Raw genomic sequence first — 27084 nt, 5'->3', positions numbered from 1 at the left:
ACAATGATATTTGTAGAATACAAGCCTATTAAATGTCCATAAGACATTGAACGGCTTTGGGATTTGAGACTTTGCTTTTTTTATTCCCCTTAATTCTTCCAGCTTGTGTTCACCAACAACAGTTAAAATATGACAGACTTGGCTAGGTGCTAGAAGGGGGAGCTATACTAATTACCTGTGTATGCTCCACACAAATATTTTCTTCTCCTTCTTGAAGTGATGTGATGGAGCGTTTTCCTGGGGAGCAGTTCCCTCCTGAGACTAAAGCATCTCTAGTCTGTCCCATCACTTTAAGAGATGATCTACACCCTTACTTTTAACCTATTTGTAAATGTGGGTTACTGTCTGATGGGAGAAACACGAGACTCTCAAAAGGGCCCATGGAAAGGGCCAGTTAACTTGTCCTTGTTAGTGCTTCTGACCATATCCAGGTACTATCACCACAGTCTATTCTGTGAAATATTGCAGGCATGTATGCAAATAGGCAAGGTGACAAATCAAAGTTTTATCTGGACCATAATTCTGGCCTTAAGCTGCTGCCTCTTCCTGCATTTATTTTTGATAACACACTTAATTGGTTCCATGCGGCCATGCAATTTGCCCTGAGATGATTATTTCTACCGGTGGGATCCTCGGGCTCAGCCATCTGTAAGGCAGAGCTGTTGGCTCCTGCAGATGAACTGGATAAGTGTCTGCAGCTTCCAACTAGGCCAGGTAGTGCTGCTATACATTTTTAAAATGCTCAGGATCTGTTTGTGAAAGTCAGAGATCTAAATCTCAAGGCAAGCAAAGAATTCCAGGTAAGATGCAGCTTACCTGAGAGCTCATGGGCCAGGGAATGAGAAACCAGAAGGCCTGCCCATCCCCTGCCCCAAGGCCTGACATTGATTGTTGACCCCTTGCCTTGAGCTGACAGAACATTCTGGTGGAATAAGCACATCCAGAACGTGGTTCTCCTGGGACACCCTCACCTGTGCTTACGAACAGGACCAAGAAGAAGTGGTACCTGGATGGCAATGTCTTCTGAAGGCAGGAAGCACAAGCCAGGCATGGAGAGGGGATGGGAAAGATCAGAGAGCATTGCTGGAATTGTGGGATCCATAGTTCTTCTCCAAACACTGCCTGCACCTAGCAGAGTCACGCCCGGCAACCACTCACCTGCATGCAGCCCACTCCAAATTCTGTCATTTCAGAAGTTCTTCATAAATGGACCCATATGATCTGTGGGTGGGCAAGGTGGTTCTGCCATCACGCTTCATCACGTGGTTCTGGTTCCCAGGAAGCCACTTTGGTGAAAGGAGAGAACCAATTCCTGCACAGAGGTTGTCCTCTGTCTCCATATGCATGCTATGGTACATGGGCACACATACACACAATACATACTGTTGCGGCCCGCCTGCGGTCCACAACACGAACGGTTCACTGAGAATGGCAGTTCCCTGCAAAGAGAGGAATCTAGACGGGGCGGAAGAAACAATGGAGTCAAGACAAGACTCTGATCAAGACTCAATTTAATATTTCCAGACACTCAGTTTATAAAGGAAGGGGGAGGGAACCCAATTTCCCACCAAGTAACTCAGGGTCCAGTAGCAGGACGAACACGTGTGTGACTCCAGGCAGCAGAGGCAGGTTCCAGCAGTGGGCGTGGCAGGACGAATGAGCCGGTAGCTCCACCCTTGAGCAGGCAGGTTCCAGGCTGGGGGGAAGGGAGGCCACAACATACATACATTCATACATATATACACAATATGTATTCATACAGAAATATAAAGATGTAAAAATAATAAAGTAATAATATAAATATAACCATACACAATGAAACCTTTCTGATTGGCTTTTTTCCACTAAGAGTAATTCCAAGAAAATGTATTACAGCTGTTGAAAATATTAACAGTTTGTTCCTTTTTATTGGTACCTGTTACTCCATAGTATGGTTGTACCACAGTTTGTTTAACCCACTCACCTACTGATATATAGTTGAGTTGCTACAACTTGGGATCGTTTATATGGTAAATAGCCTGTATCCGAAGTTCATGGTACTTCAGGTGTTTGCTTTTGGATTTTGGGAATACCTGAATGTATGTAGTGAAATATCTTGGGATATACCTTGTAAATATCCTGGAAGAATTGTATACAGTCCCTGGAGGAATTGAATGGAGCCTTTTCAATTCTATAACTGGTCACATGACATCAGGTGTGGAATTTGGGGAGTATGTTGGTGCTCAAGAATTTCAGATTTGGAAGCAACTTAAATTTCATATTGTCTAATCAGGAGTGGGCAACTTGTTCAAATACAACCATTTGGATAGTTGTATGCAATTTTTTTGTGTGTGAATACAAGTATTCATGCCTCAGGAATAAACTGTCCATTGTAAAGTGAGTCATCAGATCACTTCACTGTTAAAAATTCGTGAAAACTCCTCTTTAAATGAATATACTTAACTTTATAGGACTCTTCACTCAGTCTAAAAATCGAATTTTTTTTCCTCTTGGTTTCTGTAGCCACTCCGTATCCTGGTGGGTTTAAGTGTTTCACCTGTGAGAAAGCAGCGGACAATTATGAATGCAACCGATGGGCTCCTGACATCTACTGTCCTCGAGGTAAAGTCTCAGAAAGTGGTTGGGTCCCCAGAGCTGCTCGAGAGTCCGCAGCCCTGAAGACCTGGTACATGCTCATAATCACAAGGGCTCCTCTTGTCTAAGTCTATTGGCAGATCTTTTAAGCATATGTATAACTCATCCTCAAAGGCTTTCAGACATAAAGGGACCCATGATTGCCCCCTCTCTCATGAAGCATCTCTGGATTTCCACAGGAGGTAACTGAGACTTCTCTGCCCTGGGGCGAGCCAAGTGTGGAACAGTAGAGAATGGGCAGCCTGTTTGCCACTCTTTGAAGCCTTCATCCATAGTCACTTCTTTCATGTGAAGGATGAATCGATGCTCATGTAAAGATTTCATTTATTGCCCATCTCGCCACAGACTTGCATTTTGAGACTGTGTGAAAGCTGGCATTCTAAATGCCATCGCTGCATAAATAAAAACCTTGAGCCTTTTAAACTGCTGAAGCTCTCTTTCAAGGTCGAGATGGACTGCAATTGAAGCTTGAAATTTTGACCAAAAAGGCTCATTTGAAAAAGAAGACATATCCTATTCACATCTCTCCATCTAGCAAGTGAAAACAGCGTTTCTGGCTGTGTGTGAGGTCATGGTTAATTGGCTGTTTTTAGTTTGGAGGGAAGTAGACTGGTTGAGTGGGCGGGGTGAGGAATATGGGGCAGGCCATAGTATGAAGAGTGAGTGCTTTTCACTGTTGATTTTATTCAGATGTGTTAAAAGGATGAACACACTCAATACAGTATTTTTCAACATAATGCAAGAGTTCTTATAACCCAGCCCAAAGAATGTCCCCCCTGCTTGTCATGTTAGACTAGAAATTGGGAGAGCTAAGACAGCACTAAATAAGAGACAGAGCAGCTCCTCAGGCTAACACCCTTGAACCTCAGATGCTCCTGCGGCTTTCCAGAAGTACACAGAGAACTTGTTGAACCTCTGTGCCCGGCATGCTCCAGTGCCTCTCAAAGTGCAGCACCACCACTGTGGCTTATCCCAGAACAGCTCCCTCACTCACCTACAGAACAGACCCATCAGGTCTGAAATGAGCCTGAGAACTTACCCTTCCAATGGGCACCACGGGAGCAGATGCCAAGTACCACATCTCTACACGAATTGAGCCAGCGTCAGAGGTTCGGGCCCTGCATCAGATGAACAGTCAAGCGTGAGAACTTTACCTCCTAGGAGGGAAACATCCCATTTCAAGAGTCTTCTGGATTTCATTTAGGTAGTGATGTCAGGGGGCCTTAAAAGATTACCAGGAGAAAGAAATAGATGAGGAGGGGAGAGCCTAGCTTAATCACAAGGTAAACCATGTTTACCTTAATCACAAGGTAAACCCAGCCACCTCGGTAAACCATGTCCTGTCTTGTTTCTTTCTGGGGGCATTGCCTTCATCCAAAACGAGTCAGTGTTTCATGTCCTGACATTAGCACTATAGGATTAACATTTGGATCGTTTGCTAAAGGGCCTGCTGCACAGCTGCCTCTCAAAAGCCACAAATCCACACATTGCAACCAGCTAATAAATGCTTGGACACACTGGTTACCAGAGACCCTCCCAGATGTCACTTTTTTACTAGCATGGGGTGGATTTGAGGACAGTGACTTTAAAAAAACAAAAACAAAAAAACAAAAAAAAAAAACCTCCCTGAGTGGCTCCAATATGCAGCAAAATTTGGCAGTTGTCAACACTGACTCTGGATAAATCTAGAAAGATCTGTTTTGGGGCTAGCTCCTTCTGGAACAGATCTGGCCAGCAGGCTTCTGACCTTGTTGCCACTTGCTAGAACATGCTGTCTGAATCTCGGAGATCTGAAAACAAGAGAAATTCATTTCCCACTGTTCTGAAGGCCGTAAAGCCCAACAGCAAGGCTCCAGGCCATTCAGTGTCTGGAGAGCCGTCTGCTACCATGCTTCCAACATGTCCCCTTCATATTGTGACCTCCGGAGGAGAGCACTGTTATGTATTCACAATGGGAGGCTAGGAGGCAAGGACCGAATACTCCTTACTAAGGCCTTTATAGGTGTCCCATGCCTGCCCACGAGGACTTTAGCTTTCTGACTTAACTGCCTCTTAAAGGTTCCACCCTTAATGCCATCCTCCGGATGAATTAGTTACAGCATAAGAATGTTGGAGGACCTATTCAGCCAGTAGCAGCATGTGACCTCTGAGAGTTGACAGAGCCCTTAGCCTTCAGATCCCTCAGCAGAGCTTATAGGGAGGAATGTTAGCTGGTATTCAGTCTTTGGCAGACAAATCCCTCCCTGTCACAGAGGACAAAACACAGGTGACCAGAAGCACTCTGCTGGAATGCCTCTCCAGGAAGAGAGAAAGCCCTATCCGGGTGCTTCCCTTTTAGATCGGAATCTGCCCCTTTCACGGTACAGCTCACTGAAAGTAACTGAGAGGTCTTTACACAAGGTCTGTACAAAAGTTACCCTTTCCCTCCTTTCCGCTCTGCTTTTATCTTTCTGTTCTTAACTTTATAGGGACAAATACAGTCGCACTCTGAGTCCATGACACAAAGCAGCCAGGCCAGGCCCCTGGGACAATTATGCAGCGGGAGATAGGAATCTAGTTTCTTCTTTCTAGGAGCAGACAGTTTACCCTGGGAGATAAGATCTGACCGGATCGGGTGTTAGGAACAGAGGGTGAAAGTTAAGAGCCAGATGAGCCAAGCCTTAAGTGCAGTGGGAGCTGAAGGGAAGAAGAGACTGGGGGCCGAGGGGCAGCGGCTCCTCAAGCGGCAGAGACCACAGCCACTCTCCAATGAGGAATGAATGGGTTTAGAGAATTTAAGAAGGTAACTCTTGCAGCAGGCGCTCAGGGCACAGATGACACCGTTCTCTTCATGTGCCCAGCAGATGCAGAGAGACCGGACTTGAGGGTAGAAGGAAGTTTGTCTGTATCAAAGACTATTTCACAGAAGCCCAGATTCTGGACCTGGGCTATTTTGAGTACTTTTGAGCCTCAGGTGAGGGGTGGGAATCAAAGCCGGACCCGAGGCGACGAGGTCAAAGTACAGGAGTCTTCTGTTGATGAGTCAGGGTTATGTGGACTTTTATCAATAGTGATTATAATCATGTTATTAAATTAAAATGCAGACTTTTTACTCAGCCTTTCTGTGTTTTCGTTGTCTGCTTACCTTAACCTAAAGCAGCTGTAGATGCTGCCGCTGCCGGGAAGCTTCCAGGAAAAGACACCATGGCCTCCGGTGGCATCTCTGGGCCATTATGTGTCTATCTTGTTACATGCTAAACTAGGTTTTAGTCATCACAGGGTGTGAAAATTACTTGTTGAGAGTGAACGAACTGATTCCATATGATCCTTTTTAAACTTGTCTGTATAGAATGAGGCCTCGCACCAAATTACTTAGGGGACGAATGAATCTCAAGTTTTCAAAAGCAGAACTCTATGAAGTGTGTGGGCTTTGAGATCTAGCATGCCATGACATCCATCTAAAATGGATGGAGTTGACACACTTGGCTGTGACCCACAGGGCATCCTGTGTGCTTCAAAGAAGGCTGGCCCTGGCTAGAATCTTCCCTAGAATAATGACAAGTCGGCTAGCTGCACACTCAGCCACTGCGGTCGAGCGAGAGAAACTAAGGGTTTCCTCCTCGATCACATCTCTGAGCCTTACAGATGCATGGTACTCTCTGTTCCCAAAAGGAGAGTCTAAGATGCACTCCGTCATTGATTCTACTTGCTGCAGGTTTTGCTGCAATTCCATCATACTTTTTCCAAACCTGGTCACTTTTTTCTTGATTTTGTAAACAGAAAGGATATTGAGATGGTATCATAAGAGAGAGGCCAACCAAAGGAACAGAAGATGCAAAATAGGAGCTGAGAGTCACGTGGTTAGATACATGTTACTTTGCCCGTGATGTCTCTGTGTTGATAGAGGATCTATATAAATCTTCATCAAGAGTCTGGGGTTTAAATGTCAGCTCAAAAGACCTAACCTGAGAATATTTGTCCCTTCATGAGGAAGTGGCATTGCCTCCCCCTAAGACAAAAATCTCCCTTTGAAGTCTTTCTGATAGAAAAGCAAAAGAAAACACAAAGATAGCAAACAAGCATCCTCTGCGCCTAGCTTCTCGGCTGCTCACCATTTTCTTGTGAAAAATGACTCACTGAAGATGTCCACTGGTGGCTCTTTCTGGATGCTCATCTGGTGGGGACATCGGTATAAGCAGGAAATAGAAATGAGATCTCTAGTTCAGCTGAGGAGAAGCCCTTCTAGGAAGGCTTCTTCTCTGACAGGCCAATCCCTGGATTACTTTTCTGATTTATTTAAAATAAGAGTGATATATACTTTTTTCTTTCTTTTAGGCAAGTTTACATTTAGGATTTAGATCCCTGCCCAAGGCTTCTACACTTTGCATCAAGATATCTCAAGTTCCATATTAACTCAAAGCTTTGAAATTTCTCAGAATAGGAAATCAAGATCTGACTCAGTGTGTGTCCTACAGATCTTTACCTTTTTGGAGAGTTCATTCCAGCACCTCGGGCTACTAAAAAATGAGACAATTTTTAGTTGCTCCCTCTTCTCATTATATTGCAGTACTAAATGGAGGTCTTAAATTGGCCCCCTTTTAAAGAATGTCAAAAGACAGACATAAGAAAAGTCATAAGTGGACACCTGATTATCCTTATCTAGTTAAGGTTCTGAATGTATACCATGTATGTGAAGTTATAAAACCCTATAGGTCTCTCAGTCATTACATCCCACCCCATAAAGGCAGGAACAATGTTACCACAGTCATTGTGTTCTGTGTAAATGCAGCTCTACGGGACATAGTCTTGCTTTCAAACAATATTGTGTATGAAATTACAGTGTTCTGTGAGCTGCAGTGTTAGTCTTCCTCACAGGTATTTAGTAGATCATTGTGTGAATACACTAAAAAATTCATCTGTTCTGCTATTGTGAGCATTTGGGCTCTGTCTGGTTTTGAAGAGCATAAGTGCTCGTCTCTGTGTCTTTTGGTACATGCACATGTGTATTCCTGACAGGCAGGTCTGTTCAGGAATAGTGGCTGCCAGGCACGAGAACATAAGCGTTGTCTTTACCAAATACTGCCGAATGCTCTGAGTTTTTAAAGTTCCTGTCCTCTCACCATCTGTTCACACAAACAGTTGCTACACAATGCTGCCCAAACTTACTATTGACAGAAACAATAGAAGCAGGAAGTCCATAGTATTTTTTAAACATTAAGTGTGAATAACTGGCAACCTTGACTTCCATTCTGAGCCTATCAGCTTCTTTTTCCTCCCAGTTAACCCAACTAACTCTGAACTGGGTTTGTGCATGCAACCCTGCTGAGATGGACTAAGACTCTCCCCTACTTCTCCGCCCCTGGGCTGCATGTTCTGCTTGGCTTCCCAGCCTCTGCATCTGTGTGTTCCTGCATTAGCAAATGCCCCAAGAAGAGCCCAGGAACAGCATGTCAGGCCCAACCAAGTGGGCTTTTTCTCTTCTCTGGTACCTTGCTCATCAAATCCTATGTATTCTGGAAGCTTTTCTGGGCTTTCACCACATTTGAGTAGCTTTAGCTCTGCTCTATTTTTTTTTTTTTTCATTTTATTCTTTGTATTGGTAAGATGATACAAGGATGGCTGTCTCAGCAAGTAAAAGTCTCGAAATTTTCTTTCATTATTTATTTATGCATATTTTATATAATGTATGTAATATTTAATATTATAATTAGATATCATATAGATAATAATACTAGATATTTCATCCAGATATTTTAAACCAAAAATTCTCTCATCTTAAATAAAATTATTATTTTTTATATTTAGTAGTAGTATTAGTTGTAGTAGTATACTGAGGACATGAAGCCTACTCCAATTCCCAATGGTTTTGTCTAGATATTTTCTATTACTTCGGTTTTATAGTTTGAGAGTGAAATGTTCCCCAGGCACTTGGTTGTTTAACCAGTTGCTCCCAGCTTTGGTACTGTTTTTGTAAGTTCTGGAACCTTTAGGAGGTGAGTCTCACTCCGAGGAAATAGCTGCTGCTGCTGGGCTTTGCAGGCTAGAGTGGACCCCGGTTCTGGCTGGGTCCTTGCACCCTTGTTCACTGAGAAGTGAGCAGTCTTACCTACACACTCCCAGTGCCACAAACTCATCCTTGCTGTCCCTACAGGGTTGAGGAACTTCCATCCAGCCATGAGCCAAAATGAAGTCCTCAAAGTCTCCTAGACTGAGTATTTTGTTACAGCAGTGAGAAGGGTATCCAGCTCAGGTGGGCAGCGTCCATTTCATGCTTTTGCCATCTTGCCTTTGTTTTAACCAGTCTGCTGCAGGAGTCTCACTAGTCCTCACTGCTGTGGACATACCTTCCCAGGCTGCACTTTGGCCCCTACCTTGAAATGAGCGCATGCCTTCTGAATGTCAGCGTTTGAAGGGAGAACTTCCTCATCACTGTGGATGTGTCACCTCTCACTGTGGATGTGTCACCTATCATTAGGAAGTGTAGATCATAGAGCCAAGGTTGCTGGAGTATGCCTGTGACTGCAGAACTTGAGAGGCAGAGGAAGGGAATGAGGGCTTCATGGGGAGTTCTAGGAAAACTCTCTCAAGAAATAAAAGATACCAATAAAAAAAAGTGTGGTTGTTGCTTTTGAAAATGACAGGGATGCGATTGTCTGGCAGTTTGCCCAAGAGGTATAAGAGAAAGGAGACGAGTGACCACTCCGTGGGGTTGATGAGTACCTGTTAACTGTTAATTGCTGTCTCAGGGACAAAAACCCATAGTGGCAAGTGGTCTCTGGAGATCCTTTGGTAGGAGTCCAAGAGCCAAGAAGAAAACCCAATGGCTGGACATCAGATGCTCTATGGTCCTGTTAGGATGAGCAGTAAGGAATGGGGCTCCCTGGCAGCTGCATCTGCAGACATCCTTTCATGAGTTGCTTTCCTTTCATCATGAGTGCCTTTCTGTTACCGAGCTTGGAATTATGACAGGATAGGCTCTCAGGAAAGCAGTGTCACCTCTCTCACAAACGGAACACACGGTGGAGGTAGAACCACTTTAAGAAGTAACCATTTCCGGAAGCTCAGAAGCCTCCCTTGTGCCTATTTCTGCCCTTTCCCCACAGACAAGGGGCACTGTTATTGAATGAAGCACATCCCCTCACCCCTATATTGAAAGTCTCACCCCTCAGCCCTAAGAATGTGACTATTTTGAGACAGAGTATTTAAAGCAGAGATTAAGATTAGGTGACATCATTGGCTGAATGCTGATCCCCTATGACTGGTGTCCTTGTGAGAGGAAATTGGAACCTAGACAGAATTGCGGAAAGATGATGCAAATACGTGGTGAGAAGAAGCCATCAATGAGCCAAGGAAAGCAGCCTGAGAAGAAAGCTGGACTCCAGAATTGTAGACTCCAAAACTTAAGAAAAACCTTGGTGGAAGTCTGTTTCTTTGGTAGATTTTATAGCAGTCCTAACAAACTAAAATGCCACCATCCTGATTTCTAACAATATAGATAGACATCATTGTCTTATATCGGCTTCTCAGTTCTTCTTCTGATTCCTTTTGTTCAGTGTTATATGAGATACTTGCCTTACTAAATCTCTTTCATTTGTTCTTCCTGTTATGTGAATAGAGGCCCTGATTTATCTATTTTGATGCCAGTGGGCATTTTTATAGTCCCCAGTTTTCAGCTGTACAAATAGTATGCTAGAATTTCCATTTCCTTTTACCATTGTGTGTGTGTGTGTGTGTGTGAGAGAGAGAGAGGGGGGGGGGGAGGGAGAGAGAGAGGAGAGAGAGAGAGAGAGAATGAGAGCATGTGTGAGTTAGTGGATGACTTACACTGATAGAATATACTCTTTATAGATCTTAGCAAATAATTTTTCCAAGTGGCTACACTATACAAAAAATATAGTTCTCACTGAGCTGCTAAATAAATCTTATGTATGTATGTATGTATGTATGTATGTATTTGACATATACAGGTACACTGTTGCTCTCTTCAGACACCGCAGAAGAGGGCATCAGATCGCATTACAGATGGTTGTGAGCCACCATGTGGTTGCTGAGAATTGAACTCAGGGCCTCTGAAAGAGCAGTCAGTGGTCTTAACCACTGAGCCATCTCTTCAGCCCAAGATGATAAATAAATTAGATGAGCTCATTCACAGTCCAGACCTGGTAGAGATGTCATAAGTATCACAGATATAAATTAAAGTGTTTTAATTTGATTAAGCTTTGAGCAGAAGAACATGGAAGATGTGTCCTTCCCAGAGCTACATTGATCATAATAAATTAAGGACCTGTATGTTGTGTAAGGCTATGTTACATATTATAGGAATATAGGCACCAACAAGCATGGACATTCTTCTTCATAATCTAAAACAGTAGATCAGAACCAGTATTCCTCCTACCACAGGAGATGTTTGGGGGCATCCAGTCTGAAGAGGTCATATGGATGGCTGAACATCCTGCAGTGCACAAACCATTATCCTAAGCAGAACTATCTAGCCTGATGCCAGAGATGCTAAAGGCTTTCACTGCTAGGGAGATGCCACTGATGCTCTCGTCTGTGTCCCTTACTCAGTGCCAGTAAAATCCTGACCATTGTGTACCATCCAAAAAGAAAGAGAAACTCTGAAAGATGAAGACCAGTGCAAGCCAGCTATGACCTTCAAGACCAAAAAAAAAAAAAAAAAAAAAAAACCAAAACAAAACAGTAGCACTATGGTGTCTTCCAAGTATTCTTTCTCAACTTGGAACTAAGAATAAGCTGACTAACACCAGTGCAATAAACCCTAACAAAAGCTTCCTTTCTCCAGGCAACCGCCTGGGAAGGTCAGCTAGAAGGGCAGGAAACATTAATATAAAGAAAGCCATTACTCTCAGCAACCATCACAGACAAAGTTGTAACTCCACCTCCACCAGCAAAAGGGAACAGAGAGACCATCCTTTAGTTCATGGCTGGCTGTACTCTGCTGTTCTGCTCTACCTGTTAGGATGGTTATGGAGAAGGACAAAGAATGTGGACCTCATTCCCTCTGGGTAGTTATGAGGTCTCCTGATATTACTAGCAGATTGCAGGGTGCTGGATATTAGATCCCTGAGTCCACCAACAGTCTCCACCCCATGTGCTGTAAAAAACCATGTCGGTGGGGAGTCCGAACTTTGCCTCCTACCACCCATCGACAATAAGCCCCACCTCATACTCTGAACAGCATCTGTAAAATCTGGGTGTGGAGGACTATCAGACAGCCCTAGCATTCTCAAGCCAGGAGATTTTATATGATATAGAATGCTAGAGCATCATATGAAAAGGTCCAGATTCCAGTTAAAAAAACCATTCACCGTACCAGAGAGCTCTCAAACTGAATGGAAAGCATAGCGCATGCCTGACATAACAAACTGTTCAAGGAAGAAACTTTATTGTGGCTCACAATTGTGAAGACGTGAATGATAGTTGAGTTTAGGCCTTCAGCTATGCAGCACATAATGAGCTGTGGTAGAGCAAGCTGTTCACCTGACAGTGGTGGCTGTGGGTGGGGACAGTTGGAGAGATAGACATCCTTGAAGGCCTAACTCCCTCATAATGAGGTCAGAAGTGACCTCATTCACTTCTGAAAGCCTCTACTACTTCCTAGTAATGCCAGAAGCTGGTGATCAAGTCTGTAGCACACAGGCCTTTGAGGGACACTACAAACCCCAATGCTTATAAAATGAATACCACACTGAGGGAGAGATGGAGAACTGCCTAAAGAAAAGTTTAAATCGGTGCCAATAAAAAAAAAATGCTTCAGTAATCATAATTACACTAAAAGTAGCAAATATATGGAAAATATGAGAGGAGCCAAATGAAAATTTCTGAATATGAAAAAAAAAAAAATGACTGTACTTGAAATACAAATGTTCAGCGGCTATCCCAACAGAGTTGAGGCAACCAAGGAAAGATGCAGTGATTTGAAAGCAGAACTGTAGAAAATGCTCAGTCTGAAGAAGATAAAAAGGATTGGAGGGCAGGGGAGAGAACTGGGCCTCAGGGATCCAGAGAGCTTAACAGCTGTGCCAGCAAGGATAGCCCAGACCAGCGGTTCTCAAGCTGCTGGTTGCAACCTCTTTGGGGGTCAATGGACCCTTTCACGGGTATTGCTGAAGACCGCCAGAAAACACAGATATATACCATATGATTGATAATAGTAGTAAAATTACAAGGCCAGCACAGCATGAGGAACTGTGTTAAGAGGGTCACAGCATTAGGAAGGTTGAGAGACACTGTCCCAGACATTTGCCATCTGTCAGTTCTCTGCCCTCTTCAACTCCTGTTCTTGGCTTTCTTGTCTAGAAACATCCACACATCCAGCATTTCCCACTCTTTTGACAATTGAAACAGTTCCACGTTGCCTGACATTCAATGTGTAAGGGAGGCCTTGTCGTACAACATTTCTGCCAAGTTTTAATGAGATTTTTTTTAGTAATGGCTGGAGTATTTAGGCATGTGGGTAGATTATGGAACTTCATCTGTACATTCATAGCAACAATAAAGCCAGTGTCCCCAAGCTCTTTAAGTGCACATAAATATTCATTACTCAAAAGTGAATTCAAACTGTACACGCCTGTCAACTTTCTTGAATGTTATTCAGACCCAAACCAGGAAGTGACGAAGTCTTGCAATAGGAAATGTATCATGGAGACATTTCAGAGAGTTTAGAGATTCAGATTTGGAGCATTTCTGGTTCACATTTTCTGGAAGCATAGAGGTGTCACATTCCAGGTGGTGCCTTCCTGGGTTTGACACGTGGCGATAACTGGGGGGGGGGGGTTCATTGCAGACATGTGAAGGGTGATCTGGCATTGGCAGTTTCTGGGAGATAGATGAAGGAAGACTGAAGATGTAGAATCTGAGATTTTGACGAGGTCACTTGGGAGAAAAGTGGTTTAAGGACAGCTGTGGAGAATGCCGATAGTCTGGTTAAAACAAGCATTGGGAGAGAAAACAGAGAAGACGCATCTCTGGAGTCTAGGTGGAAAATCCCATAGAGGTGATCAAGCAGCCGAGTAGGAATGCAGAGACCCTGAACCCCCAGCCTCAGGGGAGTGGTGGCTGCCTGAGCAGCCACACAGACTCTGGAGTCAGCAGGCAGATACTGAGTGCTGAGAAGCTAAGGGGGAAGGATGGGCCACTACACTAGCTCCTTGATTCCCAGTATAATGTGTAATGTGGCTGTTACAGTGCTTTCCTTCCCATTCACTTTCTTGCATGTTTCCTAGCAGTGCTTTAAACATTATACATCTTTATGTAAAACCCACACTAGCATAGCCACAGAGAATAACAGGCAGTGGGGAAGTACTCTCCTCTGACACAGGCATAGGTAGTTTCTTATTTTGATTATTATTATTATTAATCACTTTATTCATTTACCTTTCAGATGATATCCCCCTAATTGAAGTAATCTCATGTATAGTTTGCTGAAGCCGTTTCTTTTGTTGGGAACCATAATGGTAGGCTCGTGAAAGCTCATTTTAGATGTGAACTGGTTTTAAATTTCTGAACTTTGCTAAGGAGAGAGAGAGAGAGAGGTGAAAATTATACTTTTTGCTTTCTAGCTATTGATTAAGTTGTCTTTCCTATTTCTGACTTTACCGTGAGTTAAAGAGTTTGGCTTCTCAACCTCTGGGAATACCATGCAGTCACAGAATATGAGATTTTAGAGGCTGAAACTAACCTGGTAGAAATTCAAATCCATCTTTTATCTTCTAGATAAAAGCCTTTGAAATCCTTTTAGTGTGAAGTTATCAGCAGGCTTGATTCTCATATAACCTCATTACCAACCCCAGGATTACTCAGAATGCATGGAGAGCCGTGCTCTGTGGCTAAAACCCAGTTTTGATCAGGGCTCCAGCTCAGTGATAAGCCACACGAGGTTCACCTGGTTCTGCTTGGGAAATTCCATCTGCTCTCGGCAGCACACACCCTTGGAGATCACAGATCCCGGTTCATATGGAAGGCGCTCCTAATGTGTGCACCAGTGAAACCACTTCCGCTTTATTTGAGCATTGCAAAACCATATTCAACTGCAGACCCTTTTTCTGCATAAACATTTCACTCCTGATTCACCTAGGGCCTTTGCAAGTTAGGAAGTGGAGCAGATGCCCCGAGGAACTGATGTATAGAGTTAAGTAAGGTTCTATACTGTGAGAGGTGACAGCGGTTCTCAACATGCCTTTGTTTTATCGGTTACACATGATGGTGTTTAAGAGAAAATTCTTTCCCAGGATTTTCAGTCATCTCCTCTCACCACAGAATAGCAAAAATTAACTTATCAGATGATAGGGTTTTGCACATTTTCCTGAAAGAAAAGAAAAGATATTTCAACCTGTTGCTGCAACCACTCAAGTCTGGAGGAATAAACTCCCCACTAGTAAATTAAAGAGAAAAATATGAAGAAAACGTAGTTGTATCCAGTTCACCAGTTGTTTTCTTAAGGCCCATTTCAGACAAGATCATTCATTACTTGAGGGACAAACCTAGTTTCCCCAGCCTGAAGTCTATAATGATTTACTTATTCCATCTGGGTGTGATGTCAACTGTGCACATTTGCATTCCGAGCTCCTCAGCCTCTGGCAGCAGCTCAAATTGCCTGAGCGATGCAGAAACAGGAGATAAGAACAGTCTTGCTTTTATTGCTTTTTACAGCATTTGAAGTGGGAGTGGGAGTGGGAAAGGTGTACCCATCACAGCCATAAATGTCCTTCGTCTGAGGCCAAAGTAAGCTCTTTGGCCTCTGGTCTTTGTTTATTAAAGCCTGTCAAACCGAGGCAGATGAGAAACCTTCCTCCCCCTCATCCAATAGCCAATCACCTCCACCTTAAATTAGAGGCTAGAGCTTAGGGATGACGGGCACAGAATGGGGGTGGTGGGTTGCCAGGTGTTCACCCCCAGATGACCTCACTTAGCCTAATCCCAAAGAACTTCACAGGACCCTGAGCAGATTGGAGACTGCCTCAGTAGGACTCCAGGAAACAGAATTCCAGGCAGGGTGCATTGTGGGAACAGCACCCCAGAGAGGGAATAAACACAACAGTGTCACCCTGGGAAAGGAGGTGCTCTTGGTCAGACTCAGAGGTGATTCTGCATTCCTGTATGGTAAACATGTCTAGGAAGACATTTAACCCCCCCACCCCAAGTCTGCATTTTTTTATCCAGATGTTTCAATGGGGTCTGTATTAGCTCATTCTTGGGATGTAATATCTTAAGCTTTCTTCTTTGAACATTGGCTCTTTGGCTAAAAGATGCCAAAATCATGACAGCATCTGATGGGGGCATTTTTATGGCTTCATAAATAATAACATAGAAGATCATAATTCCATATTAGCAACTAAGTACCCCAAATGTATAAAGCCTGCAGAGTTAGAGCCAAGATATGGATGAAAAACAGCTCAGTGACACTCCCCAAGAATTATTCATCCTCTTGGGATAGGGAGGTGGCGCTTTGCTGTGTGCTGCCTGCAGGCCGTAAATAATTACATGGGCAATGCCATTTTACTTACTTCTTAAATTCTCTCTGGAATTCTGGAAGAAACCATAAGCTTTCTCCTCAAGATAAAGAAGGATTATAGACTTCCATAGTGGCCATCATCTACCAGAGAGGCGTGGGAATCAGAGTAGGAGAAAGGAGGTGCCCCCCACCGGATTGGTCAGTCTCTGAACATTCTAGATCTGGCTATTATCGTGGTCAAGTTTGTTCTTCTGTGGAGAACCATCTTTACCAAACAAAATGTATCTATTTCTAATTCCTCTGCTATTATATGAGAATAACAGCACACACGCATACCGGCTATAATCTTCCATCGTCTGAAAGCCTGTTGTTACCCACTCGCAACTTTTCTTTTCTCACTCTTCCAAATCTGTTTGGAAATAATCCCTATGGCCCTCACGACCGGAGACAGCCATCCTCTGAAGTACTCACCCCCTAAAGATAAAAATAAGATCAATGGCAAAGTGTGTGCAATAGCAGTTATGCCATTGTGTCCTGGTTTGGGGGATTATGATGGGCAGAGAGACCAGTGTTCTGCAGAAAGCCATTGTTCTGCTATGGACCTTCCTGGGAATCACCTTGGTAGAGCATGGCAGACTCTAGGGGGCATTCGTCTGAGAGCAGGAAACAAGTTATTTTGATAACTTTCTGAAAAGTGAAAGCTGATCTCATTATTGGGGTCCTGGGTTAGGAAACGTCTTTATTGGTGTCTGAGCCTTTTGATGATTTGGTCCCTGTCAACATTGTCTGGTGTTTGTACTTAGGACATTCGTGTAAAATTAATTTCAGGGGCATCCAGGAAAACAGCCTGCTGTGTTCTTTTCAGTCAGACCAGGCTTGCATTACCCATCTCATTTAAGGGTTATTTTCTCTTGACAGACACCAGATACTGCTACACTCAGCACACGATGGAAGTCACAGGGAACAGCATCTCTGTCACCAAACGCTGTGTCCCGCTGGAGGAGTGCTTATCCACAGGCTGCCGAGACTCGGAGCATGAAGGCTACAAGGTCTGGGAAAACATTAGCTCTCCCTGTCCTTACGGGATTCTTCAGTGTTCATGTGCAGATCACTTAGGCTGCCCCACTGCCTTTACATGGCCTTGGGAATGTGGCTGGTTTCCTGTTTGCTCTAGAAGAATACCAGTGTATAGCAGAGCAAAGGACGCATGGGTGGAGTGTCTAAGCATGTGCAAAGAGGATGCTGGGGATTATCATAAACCTCTCTTCACTCAGAAGAGCCCTGAATGGAGAGAGTCAGGGACCACTCCTACACATCTTGGTAGAGCATGGCAGACACTCCAGGTCATCCACTCAAGGAAGCAGGCAGCAGTATATTCTGATAACTTTCTGCAGAGAGAGGGTACACGTCATTATTGGGGGCCCAGTTTAGGGAAGTTCTCCACTGACACCTGAGTCACACAATAGGTGATACAAAAGCCATTGTCTTGTGGATTTGTCCACCTTAAACTTTAGCTGGTGCCTGTACACAGAGCATCCTATGTAAAATAAGCTTTGGTGACATCTAGGAAGGAGAATATAGAGACGCCAGCATTGTGTATCTCTGGAGTCCTGCTCTTCCAGCAGTGGGTCAGCACTGACTGGATGGTCTTGTCACACTTTGGCCTTTATGTGACATCTGCCCACTTGTCCTAGGGTTGGGTGAAACTCCCTCTCTCAATACCCTGGAATAGCACTGTCACCCGGGGCCGCTTCAATTTTTAAGCTGCAGAAACAAATTTTAAGCGACTTCTCAAGTTCACTAAGAATTAAAATTTAAAATGTCATCTGCCTACTTGTTACTACTTTGAAGAAAGGCCAAATCAAGGTTGTTAGCTAACCCTTCCAGCAGCCGGTCTCGGCTCTCAAGCATTAGTGTGATTTAAAAAAAAAAAAACAAAAACAAAACAAAAAAAAACAAAAAAACAAAAAAACAAGAGAAGCACTGAAAATCCATAGCTGTCTCAATTGCTTGTGTCAGTACAGCTAGTAGGAGAGAGAGAGAATGAGAGAGTGGAAGTCAAACTCACTTTTGACCCCTTGGGTCTCATCTCAGTGTTATGCTATTTTGGGACGCATGTTGATTGTGGCTAAAGGTTTAAATCTGTCCTAACTAGTAACTGGATTGGATAATAACCACCTTATGAATCTTATTCATTGGAGATCTTGTTAAAATTCAGATTCTAGTTCCCCAAGTGCTGGGTAAGGTGTGAGATTCTGCATTTCTAACAAGCCCCAGCTGTTTTTGAGGCTGCTGGTCAATACAGTGTTTAGCCATGGCCCAAAATAACGTCTGTCAATAAACCACTAGGTTCACTTCTGTTACACGGTTCAAGAGTGAAGCAGTAGAAAGCAAAGCCCTTTCAAAGAATAAATGAAAACTGTTCAAATGTTTCCCATGTAGGAGAATGGAGTTAACCATAGCCATTGTCCTAATCCTAATGAAGGTGAGCATTCAGGGTCACAAGACCCAAGGCATTGCCATGTCACCCTCACTGTGAAAATCTCAAAGGGCAAGTTTTACCCTCTCAACAGTGACTTCCTGCTATTAGGAAGAGCCTCTATGAGGAAAGAAACAAGTTTCACGATTCCTATCAGAGGTAGAATCACTGGTCTCTCAGAGGACTGTGAAACCTAGCCACAGGTGAGGTGCCGTGAAATTTGGGCTGGACCTTTCCATTTTAAGCATGTTGCTTCCAGATGGGATATTACTCTTGTCTTCATGAACGTCAGACAGCATTTCTTTTCTAGAGCAAACTGTTCTCATTTGCTAAGAGGGAGAGTGTTCCTTCCAGTGTCCCGCCTCCTCACCCTTTGTTTTCTTTCTTCCTTTCAGATCTGCACCTCCTGCTGTGAAGGAAATATCTGCAATCTACCGCTCCCTCGAAATGAAACTGATGCCACATTTGCCACCACATCACCTATAAACCAGACGAATGGGCACCCACACTGTGTGTCAGTGATCGTGTCCTGCTTGTGGGTGTGGCTGGGACTCACCTTATAACAACCCTCCCTCTCTACCAAATGTACATGAGCTCTGTGGGTTTCCCCATGGCCCATAGTCATGCATGAAGTCATTGGCTTGGCAGTAGTGACACAACACAATCACAGAAACCCCAGACATCATCGCAGCCACCCATTAATTGCCATTAACCATGAAGAACAAGCATTGCTTCCATGCTGTCATTTCCAGCCTAGCCACAACCCCATCATAGTCAGCCTGTCCCCCCAATAGATACAGACCCTGATTTCTATACCACAAACCTGTGATTTCACTCCAAGAAAGAGTTCTGCATTTACTAATGTCTGGAGTTTTTGCTTCAGAATCCATGCGTGAACTGCAGGAGGCCCTGGACCCTCTGAGGAATAAGCTATGGATGCAGGACGTATTCGTTCTTTTCAGGAAAAGAGTAAAGAACCATTGGCTTAATTGCAATCACACCTGCACCTATAGCTTTAGAAGTTTAAAACTTTAAATCCAAAATAAATGGAATAGTTTCTTTGAGATTCTGATGGAGTCCCCGAAAGAGTTGAAAGAACTTTGCTCAATTTAATTTCCCCAGTCTCCTTATCTTAACATTGGGAAATGTGTTCCTTCTTCTCTTTGTAGGAGATTTTTTTAAAAGGCAATTATGAAAGTTTGTTGTATTTGTAGGAGTGAAAAGAGACAGAGTTCCTTCAACTTGGTGAAATTAGCATCCACAAGATGACGTTATCCCTTCTTATAACTGGGCAGATTGGCCTGGACTCAGTTGCTGATTATGCTTCCTGAGTGCCAGGATTCCAGCTGGACCAGCAGGATTGTTTTCTCCAGGTGTTGCATTCTAGTCAGATATAGCTGATGTAGTCAGAGAGAGGACTTCAGAATAAAAGGAAGCTTTCTGGGGGTTAGTCCTAGCTCATCTGGAAGGCTCCGAAATGGCTAAGCAAAATTCTTTCTCTTTCCACAGTATTTACTGGCACAGAGCTGTCTCCGTCCACAGCCACAGTGACTTTAAAGAGAAAGCTCTGGGTTAACTTCTCAGTAGATCAGTAAGATAAGAGCATGCTTGTGCTAGGGTGAGAAAAGGATGGATTGTAAGTAGTATGGTGGCCTGCGGAGTACATTTTGTTTCTCTCTGCTACTGTTTTTGAAGGAGAAGAAAAGGCTTTCACTGTCTTTCATGTATTTTTTTTAACCTAAAAAATTGTGTTTATCTTCTTCTCCTATGTAAATTCTTTAAATGACATTTATTTTTGTATGGTATAAACTGAAAACTATATTTCAAAAAAAATCTTTCTTTTTGTTTTTCTGAACAAAATATCAGTTAGAATGCTTGCTTTCAACAGCGGTAGGGATGCTGACCATGGTAGGATTCCTGACCATGGGACAATATCTGTGATCCTCGTACTGATGCTGAAAACGTTACTGTGCTATGAACAAGAGTTGTGCATTTGCCTCAACGGTTTGACTCATTTTCTTCCCAGAAATGTTGCCCAAGAAAGATTCAGGTAGAGGCCATCACTGGTGTGACTGTCTTTGCAGGGCTGTGGGGTGTGTCCACAGGGAACTTGGCAGAGCTATGTCTTGAAGAGGTCAATGATGTTAAAATATATCTGTCCTGCACAGGGAACTTTAGCTCAAATTAGAACCCCGCTCAGGGACCAAATCTGAACCGACAGCAGAAACTCTGATGTGAGTCATTGAAGTTTCATCACACAGCCTTAATGAAGAGTTTGGCAGGCTTATATCAATTTCTTGCTTATAACTGTGGATGGGAGAGCAGGAGAGAAAGACCTGTAATAAGCACCTCTTATGTGCCCAGCACTTTGCTAAGCACTTTACATAGTTAGGCCATATAACCGTACATCAATTCTGTAAGAACAGAACGTATTGATGTGTACAAATGAAGATCCCAAGGCTCAAAGAAGTTTGATAAATGAAGCCTTTTCCTTCAGATTTAGTTTATGTGGGATGTGACATGTTTGAAATAAAAAAAAAAAAAACGGGGGGGGGGACGACGGAATTTCTCAGCTAGGAAAACCTCTAGGCCTGACTTCATGGGAATTTCCCCATCTTATCATGTAGAACATATCCTGCTTCTCAGGATGACATTTGCATGTGTCCCCTTGTCACTTTTTCTTTGGGGAATAAAGTTATAGCTTCCTTATTTATCCTCTGGTAAAGAGAGGAGATAGTTGACCTTGCATCTAAAGATGCTATAAGACAATGAGAATTTGATGTTGTACATGTCTACAAGTACCGTTTTTATGCATGGTCACATTCTGCTGACATTTGCCAAGTCTGCATGCAATCTGAACAAGAGACAAGGGACTGACCACATGAGAGCCTCCCTGGCTGGTTTTCAGGGATTGGGTTCTCAAAGGTACGGGCTGTCCTCACCTGGGGAGTAGTGCCAGCCACAGTACACATGTGCTGCGCACATCCATAATGCCTTTCAAAGTATCTTTTTAATTCTCTTGAAAGAATATGGATTTGCTCACCACCCCCAGCCTCAAGAAGCCAAGGAGGGACCATTCCTGTAGAAGGTCCAGGACTAGTTACCCATGTGACTATTGTCACTTTAAACTTCCCATTAAACCTCACCATTGGTGATGGCTTAAAATGCAAAGAGCCATGATGTGTATATTAACCTATGTTCTACATATTTATTTTTAGACTTTCTCCAACATCCATGTTAGTATGGGATTAATGCCTAAATGTAAATATTGTACACTTTGTAAATCAATGAATAAAAATTTTAAGTGTGTTTCATTAGGCTTCTTCCTGCAAGTGTGTATGTCAATGATTAATATGTCAGGTTATGCCAAAGTATAGTGGGTTTCTTTGCATCACTTACTTTCGAATATGTCAAGGAATAAATAACACATGAGAGATACTCATGCCATATGATTCATACAGATAAGTGCTCCTAAAATCAAGGGAAAGAGTGCCAAACTTTTCAATAGGGTCTATAGTTTCCCGTGAACATTTTATTGTTAAATTAAAAACCATGGATGTGGTGTGTGTGTGTGTGTGTTTGGTATTTTATTAACTTTATTTTAAAATAAATATATATAATGAATAATAATTTTAATAGAAAAGTTTGCCTCTGTTGGTTTCTTTTGGAATGGGAAGAAATCCTGGAATTATATATACATATATAACATATATATGTATAATATATCTATTATATCATTCTTAGTAAGATAATAGACTGAAAGAAAGCTTGAAAATCTTCAGCCTGACTGTATCACCTGTTTCTTTAAAATGGTGTACGTTGTGACTTCCAAGAAAATTAATCTTTTTATTGGAGTTAGAGGTGATCTTGCTGTTAGGTGCTCCTTACAAGCACACAGGGGAGATAGCACTTAATCCTCAGCTCCCGTGTATCGAATGTAAGTGATACAAAAGACAGACTATGTATCCTGAGGTCAGGATTTTAAAAGGATCCTGTCAAATGTAAATATAATAGAATTAAATTTCATAGTTTATCTCTAACAGATTCAGAAGATCTTTCTTATACATGTCATAAAATTTAGGGATGCCAGTATGTCAATGCAGTGGGCTTGTTTTGTCTGCCCTATAGAGTCTTTGATATAAAATCATTAAAAAACATTCACAAATGTTTTGACTGAATTTCCTTGACTTTATCTTCTAGAATGAAATACAGAGAAATGTTTAGGCATCTCTCACTGATTCCAGTCTCAGCATCATTGAGAAAATACAACCTTGGAGGCTGAGTTCCTATTACAGCTATACAGCCTCTTGGGACAGGACTATGGCATAGATGAAAAACTTGATGATTTTAAAGTGGAATACCCCCAGGATCTAATGAAAAAAATACATAGTTTGGTTTGGCTTTGTCATGTTTTGGTTTTGGGTTTTTCTGAGACAGGATTTCTCTATGCAGTCCTGGCTGTCCTGGAACTCACTCTGTAGACCAGGCTGGCCTCAAACTCAGAAATCTGCCTTCCTCTGCCTCTGCTGGGATTAAAGGCGTGTGCCACTACTGCCTGGCTATTTTTTTTTTTTTAAGTATAAAAGTTTCTAATCAAAACCGACATGACAAATGAATAAGAATTTTCAAAATGTCCTTTCTTTTTATTTTTAATTTTAATCTAAAAATTATTATTCTGTTTGTTTCAGTTGTGTGTGTGTGTGTGTGTGTGTGTGTGTGTGTGTGTGTGTGGTTGTGTTGGTGCTTGCATATCCTGGCTTGTGTATGGAGGTGAGAGGATAATTTTGGAGAGTTGGTTCTTTCCTTCCAATAGAGATCAAAGGACACATTTCAGGAGCTCTGTCCTTCCACAATTGGTTCAAATTTGTGAAGCGTGAGATGTTTCCCACTGAGCAATCCTGCCAGCTCCCAAAATGTGCTTCATTCTCATCAGTTACTCATGACCTCCTCTGTTAGCAAATTCCTATCTTACCTTTTGTAAATTGCAGGTGTTGGAATTAGCTGAGCATAAATTTATGTAGTGATAATTCAAGTTGAAATTTAAAATTCAGGGTCTGAGAAATTACTTCTTTAGGGCCCTCCTTTTGGTTCTCCTAATGGCAGTACTGACTGTTGTGTAGGTTTTTAGTCTTCAATGCACTTTGAAATGCTCTGTGCATTGCTTCCATTGATCAACATGAACACATTTACTACTTGAAAGCTACAGCTTTGCTGTGTCCACAGAAGGTCACACTGGCAGTTCCACTTACAAGACTGATTCCTCTTAGCTCCGCACATGTCACTAGGATGACAGGCATGATGTCTCCTCCTTTCTCCAGCAGTTTTACTAGGAAGCTACTGTTCAGGTTGCTGAGTTGAAAGTGGAAGGACCTTAAGAAAACATCTGGTCTACCTGCTTTGTTTTCTGTGAGTGCAAAAAGAACCCCAGAGAACACAGACCATTTGTCACTTGAGACACTGCATGACTGTGTTAAGGATTACATTCTTTCAAGCATCTCTTTTGCAATGCCTGGAATAATTAAGCCCAGAAACAGGAAGCAGTTTAGCAGTGCCCTTTCACTTGGGCTGTAGGTTGGTAGGTGCCGTAGGTATCACCAAGGCAGGAAATGGCATGGGAACATGGAAAACTTCCAATAAGAAACCTAGGAACCCTGCACCTGACAAATACAGATGCAGATACTCACAGTCAACCATTGCACTGAGCCCAGCAACCCCAATGGAAGAGCTAGGGAAAGGACTTAAGGAGCTGAAGGGGATTGCAACCCTATAGGAAGAACAATATCAACTAACAGGACTATCCAGAGCTCCCAGAGACTAAACCATCAACCAAAGAGTATATATGGAGGGATCCAGGACTCCATATGTAGCAGAGGATGGGCTTATTTGACATCAATGGGAGGGGAGGCCCTTGGTCCTGTGGAGGCTTGATTCCTCAACGTAGGGGGATGCTAGAGTGATGAGGTAGGAATGGATAGTCAGGAAAAAGAGCACCCTCATAGAGGCAAAAGGGAGGGGGAGAAAGGGGATGGGATGGAGGGTTTGTGGAGGGATAACCAGGAAGAAGGAATATTTTAAATGTAAACAAATAAAATGATTAATAAAAGAGGAACATGAAATACTAAGAGAATTAATCACTTTCAGACTCATGAACTAAAAAAAGAAGGGCAAAATGGGGAAATTAGACACTATCATTTAATAGGATATAGTTTTCTCAGGGTTACTGTATATCATGAATTATAAACTCGCCTTCCCAAACCATGTGTTATCTCTGCATCTATATTTTGACCCTTCACTGACATCTCCCCTCGAAAAGATACCAGGAATTGTGTTGTCAAATCATGGAAAGTGCGTCCATAAAGAAGTCTATTGAATGTAGGCATGAGGGGCAAAGCACCCCCAGAGTCAGCCAGGAGGCAAACGGAAAAGCTAAAAATAAGTCACAACCTCAGTAAACCCATTCATATTTGAGGAGAATTCAAAATCAATGCATTGTGTGGGTCCTACTTTATCTACAGAGATGCCTGACTGTAGGGGCAGAGTTTGTGCCAGAGTCCAAACACATCTGTCTTTTCAGCTGTGTTTCCAGGGTAACAGCCTCTCAGCTGACTAGGCTTGGCACCCACCCAACTTCTCCTAGCAGTAAGGCAGGATGGAACATCTTGGGGCCTGAACATGATGTGTGCAGAGATGATGCTCAAGGAGAGAGATCACATTCAAGTGTTTTGTGCTGGGATTCTTTGGTGAGATGTGCTGAGTGGACCATTGTGGAGGAGCACATTTGGACTTCCTCATGAATCAGCTTGATTCAGCTTGGCTCTCTGGTGCATGTCAGTAGCAGGCTGAACTGTAGCTTATATCTGACCTTCGATTGTTCCGCTAATGACTCTGACTGTTTTGCCACTGACCTAAATACCAGGGGTCCTGGGTAGGATCATAACCTTGATGTTAGATTGGCCAAGACTACCATGAAATTCAAAATCATATGTCCCACCAACAAAACAAAACAATCCACACAACAACAGCAACAACAAATATGGAAATTATATTTGGAATTAATTATTTAGTAGACTGGTATGATGTGTCCAGCCTAGGCTATAGTTGAAGTTGCTAATAGCAGCCAGAATTGAGACACCAGCTTCATTTTGGAAGTTTAAGAACACTCTCCTATTCTCAAATGATATCAACTCCAAAAGAAAGCTCTGTTAAGTATAAGAGCTAACTAGTAGAATAGGCGTTGAAACATAGATGCTGTACTCTAGTACAGCTATGAGGTCAATCTTGGGACAAGATGATAGTTAACTATAGATAAATATAACTTGACAATGATTCTGGACTGTTCTTCACCAAGGCTGTTCTATGGTTATGATCAATCATCCCTGATGGTTATTTAGCCCTTCATGCCTAATGGCTTACAGCTGCCCATCAGCATCCATTAGGGCCCATCATTGCCTGATGCTTAAAGCTCCCTAGAGCAAGTCATCTAGCTGACTCAGAGGTACCGCAGTGTAACTTGTAGCATCATTTATAACTCAAGAAAGTGGGATACTGAGAGCTCTCACCTCAATAACACTGGTGCACTAAAGCAATAGGAATCTACTTTGTACCAGTCTCCAGATCTCTTGTTCAGTGGCTGTGTCCCAAACTGTCAGGTTGTTATTGTATTCACTCAATGGAAAGCTGCTGTTGCGTGTGACTCAGGGTGTGTTCTCTTTAAGACTCTTCAGCCTGGTAGCCAGGATGCTGTATCCGTGGTACTTACATAAGCAAATGATGATGTTGAATGGACAAGACAAGCTGTGAGAGCAGGCTGCAGGAAAGATTATTGATCGTTGTAGGCAGCAGTCAAAGGCCAACTTAGAGACATTTGGGAGAGTATCCTCAGGCACTGATACCTTCTAGGAGGCGCTGCCCACTGCTGACCCTGCTGAAGCATAGCTTATAGGGCCTCTGTAGGGAAGGAAAACCTGTGCCTGGAGCTGGGATAGGCCAAAGTCAGTTAGGTTGATGGAAAAGTCACAAAAAGGAAGGCTAAGGGACCATCTAAATTCTCACACATTTGAGAATAATTCCCAGACAAGGCAAAGCAGGCATGCCTGGTGGTACTTTTTCGAGAGGCCACAGTGGAAGGGAGCAGACGTTCCTTTAATCCCACATCACATCATCATTCTGGAACATGATGTGAGAGTATCTAGAGACCAAACTACAGAACACCCATGCCCTCTGGTGTCTCCCAGTGGGTCACAAAGCCAGAATCAACTGTGATGCAGTTAACAGAGGCAACCAAGCTCAACGTCTAGACTGAGGTGGTCTGGGCTGCTTTAAATCAATAGGAAGTTTTAAGGTTCCCCAACTCCTATCCATTCTGATGTGCCATCATTAGCCAGCAAACACAAAGGGCTGAACAGCCTTTGGGATAAAAAACTAGGATCACAGAAACATCCTTGATGAAGACCAATCTAAAAAAAATAAGCCATGGGCTGCTCCTCTAGTGCCCAACTTTCAGGCTACCTCCATGTCC

At 42.9% G+C, this 27084-nt stretch overlaps 1 protein-coding gene across 1 annotated transcript in view; it reads left to right on the top strand.

Annotated features, from left to right (window-relative positions):
* Lypd6 (LY6/PLAUR domain containing 6) overlaps nt 1-22081 on the top strand; it is a 136034-nt gene extending 113953 nt beyond the window's left edge. The window contains exons 3-5 of the mRNA XM_021156567.3: nt 2503-2601; nt 17006-17136; nt 18962-22081. Of these exons, the coding sequence (XP_021012226.1) occupies nt 2503-2601; nt 17006-17136; nt 18962-19129 (398 nt within the window). The 3' untranslated portion in view covers nt 19130-22081. The remainder of the gene's footprint in view (nt 1-2502; nt 2602-17005; nt 17137-18961) is intronic.
* Nucleotides 22082-27084: the final 5003 nt, after the last annotated feature.

The sequence above is a fragment of the Mus caroli genome, unplaced genomic scaffold (assembly GCF_978045245.1).
Source record: "Mus caroli unplaced genomic scaffold, Mus_caroli_1 scaffold_2, whole genome shotgun sequence".
Taxonomy (NCBI): Eukaryota; Metazoa; Chordata; class Mammalia; order Rodentia; family Muridae; genus Mus; species Mus caroli.
The sequence above is the reverse complement of the archived record's forward strand: the minus strand, read 5'-3'. Positions and strand labels throughout refer to the sequence as shown.